The sequence below is a fragment of the Saccostrea cucullata genome, unplaced genomic scaffold (genome assembly GCF_032062105.1).
Source record: "Saccostrea cucullata isolate Sc308-1 unplaced genomic scaffold, CSIRO_AGI_Scuc_v1 ctg407, whole genome shotgun sequence".
Classification (NCBI taxonomy): domain Eukaryota; kingdom Metazoa; phylum Mollusca; class Bivalvia; order Ostreida; family Ostreidae; genus Saccostrea; species Saccostrea cuccullata.
Window position 1 is genome coordinate 169,466 of NW_026922285.1, and position 14,005 is coordinate 183,470.

Here is a 14,005-nt window from a genome sequence, read left to right on the forward strand (position 1 = left end):
ATTATGCCAAGGAACCAAATATTTAGGCATACACTTCAAAACTGCGACATTTTTGTTAATTTTAACCATACATGTATAATCTTTATTTGAATATTTAAAGCTAAATATGGCGTATTTGAGCTAAAAATTAAAAATAATAGATTAAGCGTAGATTTACATGAGATTTGGTTTTTATGTTCAAATTAAAAATTTCACCGATATTGAACTTAAATATCCCCACGTTTCTATTACTTAAATTCAAACTAATTGAATTAAAACTGTGTCTGATATTTACATTATGTAAATTCCGAGTCGATAAGAATCGGCCATTGTTTTAAATCTCGGATATCTATGAAACGCGATTGATTTAAATTGTTTGATTTTCATAAAATGTTTCAGTCTGCATTCCATTTCGGATTTGTTTTTTGGTGTTGAAATTTTAAACTTTTTATTTCCGACATTATAAGCTTTCATTTTCGACATTCTAAAGTGTTCATCTCCGACATTTTTCAGGAATTTAGTGCTTTCCGGTAATGAAAAATTTTAAAGAATAAATTAAAGACTGTTTAGTAAATCAATGTTCGGCGCAGTCTTTGACATTTAATTTAGTGAACATTAAATGCTATGAAAAAATTGCATGCTCATTAAACTCTGTTAACTAGACTTAGTGCTTCATGTACAGATGTATATACATGTATACAGAACTTTTATATTAAAAATGTTGTGTTTAATAATTTTCAAAATTCCATTTCTATATACATGTACCTGGTAAACATTAAATTGCCCGAGAGGTACCTTGCAAAAATTCCAGAAATTAAAAGAAATAAATGTCAGAAAAGAAAAGACAAATTGTCGGAAATGAAATAAAGAAATGGCAGAAATGCCATGTCGATTTCCGGAAATGAAATGCAGCGGTCCTATCTTTACAGTGGTATAAAAAGTACCAAAACAAATAGAAAGATCTTTTTTATTTTATATTTTTAGTCTGAACTTATAATAAAAAAAAACGCCTTATATGACTTTAAAGTTTTTAAACGCAGTATAATAAAAGGTCCGCCCTCTGTATTTCATATATCTTCATGTCATAAAGTGAAATTTTTGGACAGGGTTTATTTTCGTAGCTTGAAAACTAAAAAAAGAAAAATAGACAGGGCGGACCTTAAAACGCAGTTATCAGAAAAGGTCCGCCCTCTGTATTTCAGATATATTCATGTCATAAAGAGAAATTTTCGGACAGGGTTTATTTTCGTAGCTTGAAAACTAAAAAAAATAGACAGGGCGGACCTTAAAACGCAGTTAACAGAAAAGGTCCGCCCTCTGTATTTCATATATCTTTATGTCATAAAGGGACTTTTTTGGACAGGGTTTATTTTTGTAGCTTAAAATACTAGAGAAAGAGACAGGGCGGACCTTAAAACGTAGTTACCAGGAAAGGTCTGCCCTCTGTATTTCAGATATATTCATGTCATAAAGAGAAATTTTTGGACAGGGTTTATTTTCGTAGCTTGAAAACTAGAAAAATAGACAGGGCGGACCTTAAAACGCAGTTATCAGAAAAAGTCCGCCCTCTGTATTTCAGATATTTTTATATTATAAAGGGAAAATTTTGGACAGGGTTTATTTTCGTAGCTTGAAAACTAGAAAAATAGACAGGGCGGACCTTAAAACGCAGTTATCAGAAAAGGTCCGCCCTCTGTATTTCATATATCTTTATGTCATAAAGGGACTTTTTTGGACAGGGTTATTTTCGTAGCTTAAAAAACTAGAGAAAGAAACAGGGAGGACCTTAAAACGCAGTTATCAGAAAAGGTCCGCCCTCTGTATTTCAGATATTTGTATGTTATAAAGGGAAAATTTTGGACAGGGTTTATTTTCATGTCATAAAGAGAAAGTTTTGGACAGGGTTTATTTTCGTAGCTTGAAAACTAAAAAAATAGAAATGTGAAAAAAAGAAATAAATAATGTTGAAAATGAAAATAAAATTGTCGGATTCCGAAATAATAACAAAAATTGTCGGCAATGTTAAATTCAGGAAATGAAATGCAGAGATCTAGTAGATATAATAATTAGCCTTTGAATAGGTAAGAAACAGTGTTAACTTATAAAAGAAACACAGGGGATATGGTACTCTAGGTTTTCTCAAACGAAACAATTATAGGCTAACCCCAACTGCCCAATCCGTAGGCATGTTGTTTTTACAATAAGGGTTGTAGGGTAGTACACCGTGACATAAGCCCCTGTCACGGCTAGTGACCCTCCAGTTATTTACAACAATATTAAACGTAAAGAATGACAGATATCTTTTATCAATACTATAAAGAAATATATTTTAAAAGATGTGAACATAAGTTTTTGTGAGTAGATTAGTCAAACGTTTATCATGTTTATAGGAAAGAGAGTGTAACTAAATGATTCGTGTTGGATTTACGAACATTTATCTGTTCATTCAATACTGATTAATCTGCCAGTAAGCAAGGCGGTGAAGGTAAATGTTTGTACATGTATTCTTAATATTTTTTTAATGATAATGTTGACATTATTGTATTAATTTAAACGACAAAAGAAGCATGTCCCATCTTCCCGACAAGAAACCCGATCAATAAATCTAAACATTCCTTTATTTATGTATTAATTTCGATTTCTTACTTATTGTTTACTACATTTTCTTGGAGAAAACACTAGCTATTAATACGACTATATATCCTTAATTAATTTTAAAAAGAATAGTTTTTCAATTAATATCGAATGAACCACATGCATACAATTTGTATAAAAGGCCGAGGGCGGACCTTTTCTTATAGAGCCAGGCGGACCAAATATGTTATCGTATTTGGTCCGGCCGGACCTTTAAACGAGGCGGACCAAATATTATGCGACACCGGACAAAATCTTGTCTACAGACAGACGGACAGACAGACGGACATGGTGATTCCAATATACCCCCCTAAACTTCGTTTGCGGGGGTATAATTAACATGCATGAAAATCTCGTGCGGCTGTCCTTGTGTTTGACGTCAGTGGACGGGGATTATTGAAACTGAGAAGGGATGCCTCGTGTAATTGAAATCTATTAGTCTACATTTTTAAAATCTACATTTACAGTTTTATTTCACAAAGAAATGGAAATATAAGAGATCACTGTCTGGTTGGTAGAGTATGCCCTGGTATACTCTACTAACTAGATAGTGATTCTTTATTTTTGCACACAAGTAGGTATATTATGGACGTTATTGAGTTTTTTTAATGAGGCAGTTAGACATAACAAAAAGAAAATCATTTATTTCTCTATCATATAAAAGTATATGTAGGCAACGGTTTTATTTTTTTCATTTAGTTTTTGTGCATATACCTTTACGCATTAACAGCAAATTTTGCTTTCCATTTTACAGTGTATGTTTTCCGCATTTCGCAACTGTTGTTTCCTTTTCAAAATTGAGGTTAAAATATGAATTAGATCCAAGGTTTTACATACAGGGACTTGTGGCATACTAATGTTCACTCCCACTTTTCCCATTCTTTTAGATGCTGGAGTTATCTTTTATTCACATTTCTAAATGTACAATGGCCAGTTTAACGTGTTATTGAAGAAACAGCATCATTTAAACATTTTTTTCAAGTTAAGTATGAAATATAATTATGTCTTTTTCTAATGAACCTTTAATAAATTGTTCAAGAATTATATTAATATAACGTTTCCCATGCTCAATTTTCTTTTTGTATCTTGCGTTTTAATGTCCATAAAAGTTCATAGAATTCCCATTAATAATCATCTTTGTGAACAGATTCTTTCATTCATATTGCACTTGAATTTTAGAATCTTTCATTTCTAAATTAAACACTGCATCAAACTGTTCATTTAGAGCCACGGTAAAATGATTCTTCCAATCCCCAATCTCCCCTGAAACAGAAAACACATTTATTTGAGTTGTAGGGGATCATTGCTCAAATTGCAAATTAAATTTTAAGTCAAAGAAAAATCAACTCTCAAAACAATTCCGATTTTAACTCAAGAGTTCATTTATTTATTTTTTAATTGAGGCCAGCATTTTTTTATTTTTAGGTTTACGAACATCAGAATGAAAAAGTCCCGTAAGAGGAGGAAATGAAAAAAAAAATAAAATTACATTTTGGATACATTATCGACTTTTCTACATTAATTTTTGCTTCTTTTTTATGCTCTCCTAACAGGCTTCTTGCCACTGGACACATATATAAGGGTTACAAAGGGGAAAATACAACCTTTAATTGTTTATTTCATCATCAACCACTTGGGGGCAGTGATATAAATCTTTTGATGTTGGACAAAATACAGATTTGTTTTAAAAAATCAATTTTTTAAATCTCTTTTAACATATCTTCATTTTTCTTTTTAATGTGTGTTAGGTAGAAATTATTCTAAAATATTCATATACTTGAGACCTATAAAAGTAATAATTCCTTTCATAAAACAAACAAGGAGTATGAAATTCCCAAGGAGTATTGAGGAGTAGGGTGGAATTTTTTTCAATTAAGTGTAAAATGATTTTTCTAGCTGCCATAAACGATACTACATGCCTGTATATATTTGTATATTCTTGTTTTTGTTTTTAAATAGTTGAAATATTTTATTTCTTTAGGCTATTGTTTATTTCTTCCTCAAATGGACTTAACTTCTCCCATAGTTTTATTCATTACATCTGATGCATAAGCGACCCTTTTCTGAAGAATGATGCTAAGATTGTAAGCTATGACAGAAACCTAAACAATGTCTCTGACAATAGCTACCATGGGCAGTTTTAAACCTGTGGGAGGAAAATAATTTACAATTACACTATTTACAGAGTTACTTTTGAATACGGATACATAATTATCTCACCAACATGTCACTTTGCAACAAAGTCGTCAGCATTTTATTGTTCTCTGAACGGGTGAAACGTTTTGAATGGCACTCCTTCCGATAAATATTTACATTAAACCAAGCTTTAGTGCTGCTATGGACTTGACACATATCTCCCTTCATTACCGTCTTCCTTGGAAGACGGTATTGTATAGTTGAAGTTTTTTACAGTCTTCGGACTATGCACTTCCTCTCTTTTGTGATTGGTAGAAAATGCATGATGAGAAAATTTTCAATTATTTCATTGGTTGAAATGCTGTTCAAGGCAAGGGAGATAACTTTTTGATGATCTAATTTTCGTACGACTTAACAATTTTGCAAGATTTTCAATCTTAAAAAAAAAATGACAAAACGAACAACAAAATCAGCAGTAATTAATTCCTAATAACATGATTTTTTGTATAGCAAAAAATGAAAAGATCTCTTTAACTTCATTATAAATGAAATTTGATTTTTATTGCTTGCAGGCTTTACAATTTGTTATTATTCTTTTCCCTTTTCTTGTTTGAAGAAGGAAATGGAATCAGCCGAGGTTTGCCGAAAGCTCTCGGCTAGTCAAAGTTTACGGAGATGACCGAGCGACAACCGTGGTAGGGCTAATGCCAGTAAAAAGCTAATGTAGAAAATTCAAAAGAATTATACGGCCTGATAGGTGTAGATCAGTTTACAGTTTAAGATTGTTGCTAAAGACGGGAAGCTTTTTAAAAAAGCTCTACTTGTTAGACATTACCCGCCATGTTCATTTAAAACCGGAAGTACGAGTTCGTAAATTTGAAATCTCGATCCCGACTCAAATTTGACATCGGGAAGAAAAAATTCTGTTTTTCTCAATTTTATTTTTTTTCTGAAAATTCAAAAACTTGAGCGGTGGGTTTGTAAACCTAAAAATAAAAAAATGCTGGCCTGAATGAAGATTACTGCTTTCAAGATGACTTTAATTTTATAATTTTAGTAGAGATGTCATTGCAAATTATTTTTTCGAACTTCTCTCAAAGACACAATTTGTAGGAAGTGATCATAATGACCCAACCCAGGTTCAAAGTTTGAATCTACTAATAATGTATTTATAGTTTTAGTAGAAGTTTGTTGCTTATTGAAATATTCAAATAGCTTCATTTCAATACTTGAACAACTTAGCTTTAGTCTCAAGCCCAAGGCCATTGATCCAATGACTATACATTTTAGGCTTCTGTCAAAACTACATTCTACCTCTTCATTATTTTTCAAACATTTTGATTGATTGATGATTTTTTTTTTAATCATAAAGAGACGTCACCATACGGTATACCAATGAATGGCTTCATATTTCCAACTTTTGTCATTCCAAGTTTTATATGTTAAATGTACTTTATATGTCCTTTTGCTATGTGATTAAATCTTATGACTCACCCTTACGATACAACATTGACATCATCTCTTTAGCTTTTCCTCCATGTTTCATTTCCTCTGAAACTGCAGGTATTTTTATAAAGTCTTTCACTGTGTCAGTAGCTTCTTTCAGCTTTTTAAAGCTACATTTGTCTACTATTTCAGCTATAAGTTCGTCGTTCACATCAATGTTTAAAAATTTTGCTAGCTTTTTGGTTTCCTGTATTGGATTCTAAAAACAAATTAATATAAAAAGTCACATTAAAACAGTTAATCATACCCCCGCTTCTCATATGGTTATAATGGAAAGTCCGTGTTTTGATCTGAGAGACCCGAAATACGTGTCAGATCAAAATGTAAAAAGGAGGTGCAAAATGGCATATGTAATAAGGAATCTTTAAAAGTATCATTAAATTTCACTCAGTAGTAAAGGAGGACTTGTGGATAAAGAGATTATATGAAAAATGACCCTGTCCATGTTTTGCTATGGGAATCCAAAATATGTGTCGGATCAAAGAGTAAAATAGGAGGTCACAAAAGCACTACCTAACAAAGATTATAGCGGATAAGAGATGGGTACCCCAAAGCGCAGCAGACGGACGGACATCCCATGGCCATTTACTATAATTATATCCTCCCACTTTTCAAGCGGAGGTATAAAAAGTTACAGGTTATACGATTCGGATGATTTAGGAATGTAAGATGTATTACCAATTGATATTCTATCTTTCATATGTCACAAAAATAACAAATTAAACCAGTCTAATGGGGTAAGGGGGATAAAGAATTGCCCATTAAATTCCCTGCAAAACAACAGTTTTTTATCATTCAAAATTTAGTTCTTCGGATTTAATATTTAAATTTTTCTTTTTAATTTTTATTTTTTGTGATGAATTTCTTAAAACAAATTTTACTAGTTTAAGTAGAACAAAAATCATCTTAATTTACCTTTTTCAAACTTTCATAATGCAGTGTTAAAATAGCAGAACGTGTGTCTTTTGCTTCCGCTTCTTCAAATTCCTTCTCAAATGAAAACCAGCCTCCAAATACCTGAACTGAAAGAAAAATTTATTTTTCTTTTCTATTGTTGATAAATTGAAACCATATACACACATATGGTACACTTCAACAAATGAAATATGTGGAGAAAACGAAGGGTATTCGAGCTCAAAAGTCCATTTAACATTATAAAATACGAGCGGAGAAAACACGGAACTCCAAAACTTCAGAGGTGGGATCAGGTGCCATGGAAAAGTGAGCATCCCCTGCCGACCGGTCACACCCGAACATGACGGCATGTTTGTCAAACTGTTTAAGACTGGGTTTTTCTTCCAGCAAAAATATATTTAGGAGGAAGTCTCACTAAAATCTTATACCTTTGTACAAACTTAAGGAGAAATATCAACCAGTATGATGCTTACTAAGCTTTTTTAAACGAAAAAAAAAAATGATTATTTATTTTCTCCTATTTTAACATTACCTGGGCCCATGAAAACTTTCTCATAAAATGTCTTGAAGTCTAAAGGTTCAACAAATTCTTGAGTACTGTTGAAATGATGATACATCGACACTGCAACATCTTTAGGATTTCTCAGAACATGGACAATCTTTCCTCCATTTTCTATATGCTGCTTTGGTAACCATCTGTATGGTACATGCGTGTTCAGTGGTCTTGGAGAGACAAGATTATGAACTACACTCATGTCTGGTATGGCTTCCAAAAAGAAGAATTCCTTTGATTCTTTCATGTATTCGGCTTTCTTTTTTAGTAACATGCAGACAATTTCCCAGACCCAGTGTGTTCCTGAAACAGAAAAAAGAGATAAATTTGGTATTTTAATATTGAAAAATCTTTTGCCAAATTATACTGTATGCATGAAATATGATGATAACAAATAATTATCAAGAAGACGGAATTGTAAACAAGAGGTCCATGGGACACATCGCTCACCTGAGCACATGGACTAGTAAAAAAAAATCACAAATCAGCCTAGTATTGAAAAGCTTATACTTTTTAGGGAGGGAGATTTTAATTTTCTATTGCTTGAGAATATCAATAAATGTACATGTATAATTTTGCCACCCTTGAAAAGAAAAATTTTAAAGAATTTTCCAACATATTACTCGATCTCCCATCATGACCCCCCCCCCAACACACACATTAATTCAAGTAATTTAAATCTTAAATACTTGCAGAAGCTTACATGTCAATTTGACAAAACAAAACTTTTGTTCTCGAGAAGATTTTTTTTCTTTATCACGTATATTTTCTAATGCAAAATTTTGATCCATCGTTGTGGCAACACCCTAACCCCGGGGGTCAATATTTGAACAAACTTGAATCTACACTACCCTAGGATGCTTCCACATGAGTTTCATCTCTCGTTGCCCTATGGTTCTGGAGAAGAAGATTTTTAAAAGATTTTTCCTTTATATTCCTATGTAAAACTTTTCAGCCATTGTGTCCCCATCCTACCCCTGGGGGTCATGATTTGAACAAACTTGAATCTACACTACCTGAAGATACTTCCACATGAATTTCATTTTTCCAGGCCCAATGGTTCTGGAGAAGTAGATTTTTTTAACGATTTTCCCTATACATTCCTATGTAAAACTTTGACCAGCCATTGTGGCCTCGTCCTACCCCCGGGGAACCTGATATGCACAAACTTGAATCTACACAACCTGAGGATTCCTATTATTAAAAGATACCATTAATTTTTCATTAATTCATAATTATCTCCCCTTGGAAGAGGACTTGGCCCTTCATTTGTTCAAACTTGAATCCCCTTCACTCAAGGATGCTTTTATGGCAAGTTCGGATAAAATTGGAACAGTGGTTCTTGAGAAGAAGATGAAAATGTGAAAAGCTTACAATGACGACAACGACGACGAGAGACAACGGACAAATTTGGATCAGAAAAGCTCACCTGAGCCTTCGGCTCGGGTGAGCTATAAAGTTTACGACGATAACAATACCTTGAACGTCGACAGAAAATAGGGAAATTTTTCTCAGTGGCATTTCGGCCTTTGGCTGAAAAACAGCAACGACATGCTTATTCATACTTATATGGAACCATAGCAGGTAGTGTAGATTCAAGTTTGTTGAAATCATGACATCGGTGTTGATAATTGGCCATATTAGGTGATCAAAGTTTTATATAGGGATACAGGGGGGATTTCAAAATCCTCTTCTCAAGATAAAATTAAAATTTATTCAATTCTTTAGTGTAAGAATAAGAAACAACTGAAAAAACTCCAAATGATATGCTTAATTCTTAAAATAGCTTTAGAACATGTATGTAATGAGAATCTTAATTGTGTGAACGTAATATCAATCATTTTCACTTCGTGACTGCTCTTAGTTTTAATTAACTGGCCGTGTCTGCATGGCAATATCATTTGTTAAAACAAACTTAACAGACTTTTTAATATATCTTCAGTTTTGTTTGTACTTATACTACATCTTTAGTTAAAAAGAATTGTATAATAATCAGCAATTTTATTTTCATCTTTAGCTGCTCACAAGAACTTTGTAGCTCATGCCGTTTTATGCATGTCCTTGCAATTGTGGACAACACAATATAATGTAAAGACTAGAACTGTCCTAAGGGGACAAAATACCCCCTGCTGGGTTTTTCAGAACTAAGTTTTTCCATAATAAAGATATGTAACTAACATGAATTATGAAATTTTTCTTTCAGTGACCTTGAACTTCCCCAAATGACCTTGGGTCAAGGTCATGACACACCCTTAGGTCAAGGGCAATGTTTGTGTGAAATGAGAACCTACCAAGCTTATCCATAAGAAAGATATGGACCAGACACAAATTACGAAATTTTTCTTCCAGTGACCTTGAACTTCCCCAAATGACCTTGGGTCAAGGTCATGACACACCCTTGGGTCATGGGCAATCTTTGTGTGAAATGAGAACCTACCAAGTTTATCCATAAGAAAGATATGGACCGGACACAAATTATAAATTTTTTCTTTCCAGTGATCTTGAACTTCCCCAAATGACCTTGGGTCAAGGTCATGACACACCTTAGGTCATGGACAATCTTTGTGTGAAATGAGAACCTACAAAGTTTATCCATAAGAAAGATGTATTTGACATTTTTCTTCCAGTGACCTTGAACTTCCCCAAATGACCTTGGGTCAAGGTCATGACACACCCTTGGGTCATGGGCAATCTTTGTGTGAAATAAGAACCTACCAAGTTTATTCATAAGAAAGATATGGACCGGAGATGAATTATGAAATTTTTCTTCTAGTGACCTTGAACTTCCCCAAATGACCTTGGGTCAAGGTCATGACACACTTTTAGGTCATGGGCAATCTTTGTGTAGAGTAGTAGATTCTAATGTCCCTCCGTAAGAAAGATATGGACCGGACACGTTTGCACAGACAGACGGACAGCTGGACAGACAGCTGGACAGACGGACGGACAGACAGACAGACAGATGGACAAGGTGATTCCTATATACCCCCCCAAACTTTGTTTGCGGGGGGTATAAAAATAATATTATGATATTTGATTTCTCTATCATGTTTCTCCCACTATGAACCTGCACTTGAGCATCAATTGCATTCATAGGACTATAGACGCAACTTCTACTGCTATCAGTGCTTTTTACACTCGCATAGTACAAGCTATATTACACTTGTATTACGTGTTCAGAAGTATATATATATATAAAATTTTGTGCAAAAGAAATAAATATTTTTTGAATAATATTCTCAAAAAAAAAAAAAAAAAAAAAAAAAGAAATTCAAAATAACTAGACTTGTTGATTTATATCTTTAAAAAAAATTGTTTTGGTCAATATATCTAATTGTATCATAAATTCTTTTAAAAATGAAGAGAACTGTCATATTTTTATGTTTTACGAGGGGTTATCAAAAAGTTCGTGGACTGAGGCTATAAAATTAGTACTATGTAGTCTGCGCTTTCAAAATTGATATGGAATATAAAGCAACACAAACTAAAGAAATGTTGAAAAATTTAGCCTGATATGTTCATTATTTGCCAAATTATTATAAAATGAAAACAACATTATATGATCACCCGGCGCTGTCGTCGTTTATTTTCATGACGTCCGATAACGTCATTGTTTTTTCAATGTCCTCTTCTTATACCTCATACACTTTTTTGATGAGATTTCCTGGAGCTGAGCGAGGACTTTAACCCGCCTTGTTTATATGACTTTACAATGTCATGAATTGTGGCCTTCAATGAATATAACATTTCAGATGGATTAATACATTGGGAGAGATGCGCACTTGGTTGTGCCGGAATATTTTGCTTTTGGGATTTCAATATCTACAACACATGATCAACGTCATTTTTGACGGGATTGATTTTTCCCACTTTGACTGCAAATCGACATTAACTGTGTATTCCTTTTTTCTCTGAATCTATTCTGACATTAAAAAGACAGGTACTCTGGATGGATATTATTCTCTGTAGCTAGTTTCAACATATTTTAGGTTTATACTATTTTTTTAAGGGCAAAACATTATAGAATGCTTGAAACGGAAACTCCTCCCCCTTTGACGTCATTTTCAAGGCCTCATTTGTTTGGACATTCCGTGTAAAATTTACGATAAAATTTCATAGAACTTCCAGAATGAAGTGAAAATTTCATATTTTATAAAACAATTGTGTCCCGACACATACCTGAATTAACGGAATTATTGGATGTCAAATAATCATGTCAAATGAGTTTTTCTCAGTTACACATAGGTCGAAAAAACGTCGTTTTCGAGGTTGCGCCGCCTGGACATATACCATTGCCTACAAAATCCTTACTAATTAATCAAAATGTAAAAATCAAGATTTGTGATTTATTCTTTTGATAGAAAAGATTATGCTAACTATATATTTCAAAATTCATAGATGTACCTTAAGCTGTTTTAATTTTATGGCGCTAGTCCACGAACTTTTTGATAACCCCTCGTAGTTTCATATCTCCGCATATTTTTGGTAACTCTTCACACTTGCGTGTTTTACATTCAGAAAATGCGAAATTTCTTTAATAGTACATCCATATCAAGAACAATTTCAACTCTTAAAAATAAACTTAAGAACTTAAAAAATCACAGAAAAATATTCATGAGTTATAATCAATATTTAAGGTAGGATTCCTCTCTGGTTTCTGACTAGATGAAACATTCAAAGTATATTAGCTTATAACTCTTATATATTTACGTGTAAGGGATTTAAAAGACCATATTTTTCTTTCCTCATCACAAATGTACAACTTTAAATAGAAATGGTAAACTGCGCTTGAAAACTAGCAGGGACTATATTTTTGCCGGAATGGTGGCGTATGAAAATATCTTCTTTTCTGCCTCTCAAAATTATAATAGAACATTGAATTTAATTATAATTTTTACACAATAAAAGACTTGAAGAATTTTTCAAATGTAAGTTAAATTAATGATAAGGGACTAAACTTTCAAAATATATCAAATAAATATGATTTTCCAAACAAACTAGAACTATGTTAACTTTTAAATGATTCCAATCAAAGTACAGTTTTGAGCCAAAAATCCATAAAAAGTATTTTTTCTCTCTTAGTAAACGATCAAAACTTTTTGTTTTTGTATCATTTTGTACATTTATAAGACTACTTTATTATATGTGAAAATAACAAAAAGTTAAATATAGTAAGTATATGAAAATAACTAATTTATCCTACAAAATTAAGAAAAACAGAGAAAATTCGGATTAGCCAATATCCAGTTTAGTTAAATTATTTATGTAAGTTTGGTAATATGATGCTATAGACCCGATATAGTAATATCTTTTTATGCAAAAAGAACAATCTTTAAACTTTTGAAATAGAAGTAGGCATCACATGATTGGCAAAAGTATTTTTTATTGATAATGTCAAGGAAAAAGATAATGACCTTGACCTGACCTTACCTCTAATATAAAACGGTCAAATTTAATTTTACAGATACTATTACTTACTGATATTGTCTTCTTGATTCTGTGAAAATTTCATTAATTTTTAAATACAAGAAATATGAGAAGAATCCTGTTAATTACTCAGGTCTACTGATTTTATAGCCGTTTCTTTTTCTTTACTGGACACAACTAGCTGTATCCCTATGTAAAGCAGGAATTCCTCTGATATTCTTGACATCATTACAGAATCATTACAGAATGCAAATATAAGTAAAAAACATCCATTATTCAGTGAACATGGCATTATGAATAGCAATGCCAGCAGAGCAATTGCTATTCATAACGTCCACTGAATAACATAACATTATAGTTCACTTCTTAAATGACTAGTACAGCTACATGTTACCTGATTTCGGATAGATAACCAGTAAAACGTCATCTTTCTTACAAGGCAGGTCCCTTATTTCTTCAAACCTTTCCTTTGCATCTTTTACGAGGGGGGGTAAGCGTGGACATACCATTCCGTCAAAAATAATAGGTACTTTCGGTTTACCCTCACCATTTTGTTCCATGTCATCGCAATCGCATCATCTCGGGTCTTTCCCGTTTCCGTCAGAGGTCGGAAAAACAACCTGAGGTCGTTTTTCCGCTAGTCGGAAAGGCCCGAGAAGTTGCGATTGAGTCCACCGATGTTGAATCGTTCTACTTTCCGACCGCATTTCTTTACGCGTTCTCTTTAGGAAGCGTTTATACTAATTAGATAGAAAAAACATTGTCACTTTTTTTATTTCATCAGACAACCAATTCATCTTTAATTTAAACTAATTAATCATGTTAATGGATATATGACAATAATAATAGTTTTTA

The 14,005-nt window shown here is 32.7% G+C and overlaps 1 protein-coding gene across 1 annotated transcript; it reads right to left on the reverse strand.

The window, feature by feature from the left end:
• Window positions 1-3,349: 3,349 nt before the first annotated feature.
• Window positions 3,350-13,710, reverse strand: LOC134261535 (sulfotransferase 1E1-like). Its single transcript, XM_062743960.1, has 5 exons — window positions 13,545-13,710; window positions 7,703-8,026; window positions 7,171-7,277; window positions 6,244-6,454; window positions 3,350-3,876 (listed from the first exon to the last, which is right to left on the reverse strand). The coding sequence occupies exons 1-5, from the start codon at window positions 13,708-13,710 to the stop codon at window positions 3,767-3,769; spliced, it is 918 nt and encodes a 305-aa protein (XP_062599944.1). The 3' UTR covers window positions 3,350-3,766.
• Window positions 13,711-14,005: the final 295 nt, after the last annotated feature.

Excerpts from the sequence above, each read along its gene's own strand:
- LOC134261535 (XM_062743960.1), bottom strand. The coding sequence starts at position 13,710 with ATGGAACAAAATGGTGAGGGTAAACCGAAAGTACCTATTATTTTTGAC. Across the intron at positions 8,027-13,544 it reads GGTTATCTATCCGAAATCAG|GAACACACTGGGTCTGGGAA; the intron begins GTAACATGTAGC and ends TTTCTGTTTCAG. Across the intron at positions 7,278-7,702 it reads GAAAGTTTTCATGGGCCCAG|TTCAGGTATTTGGAGGCTGG; the intron begins GTAATGTTAAAA and ends TTTTTCTTTCAG.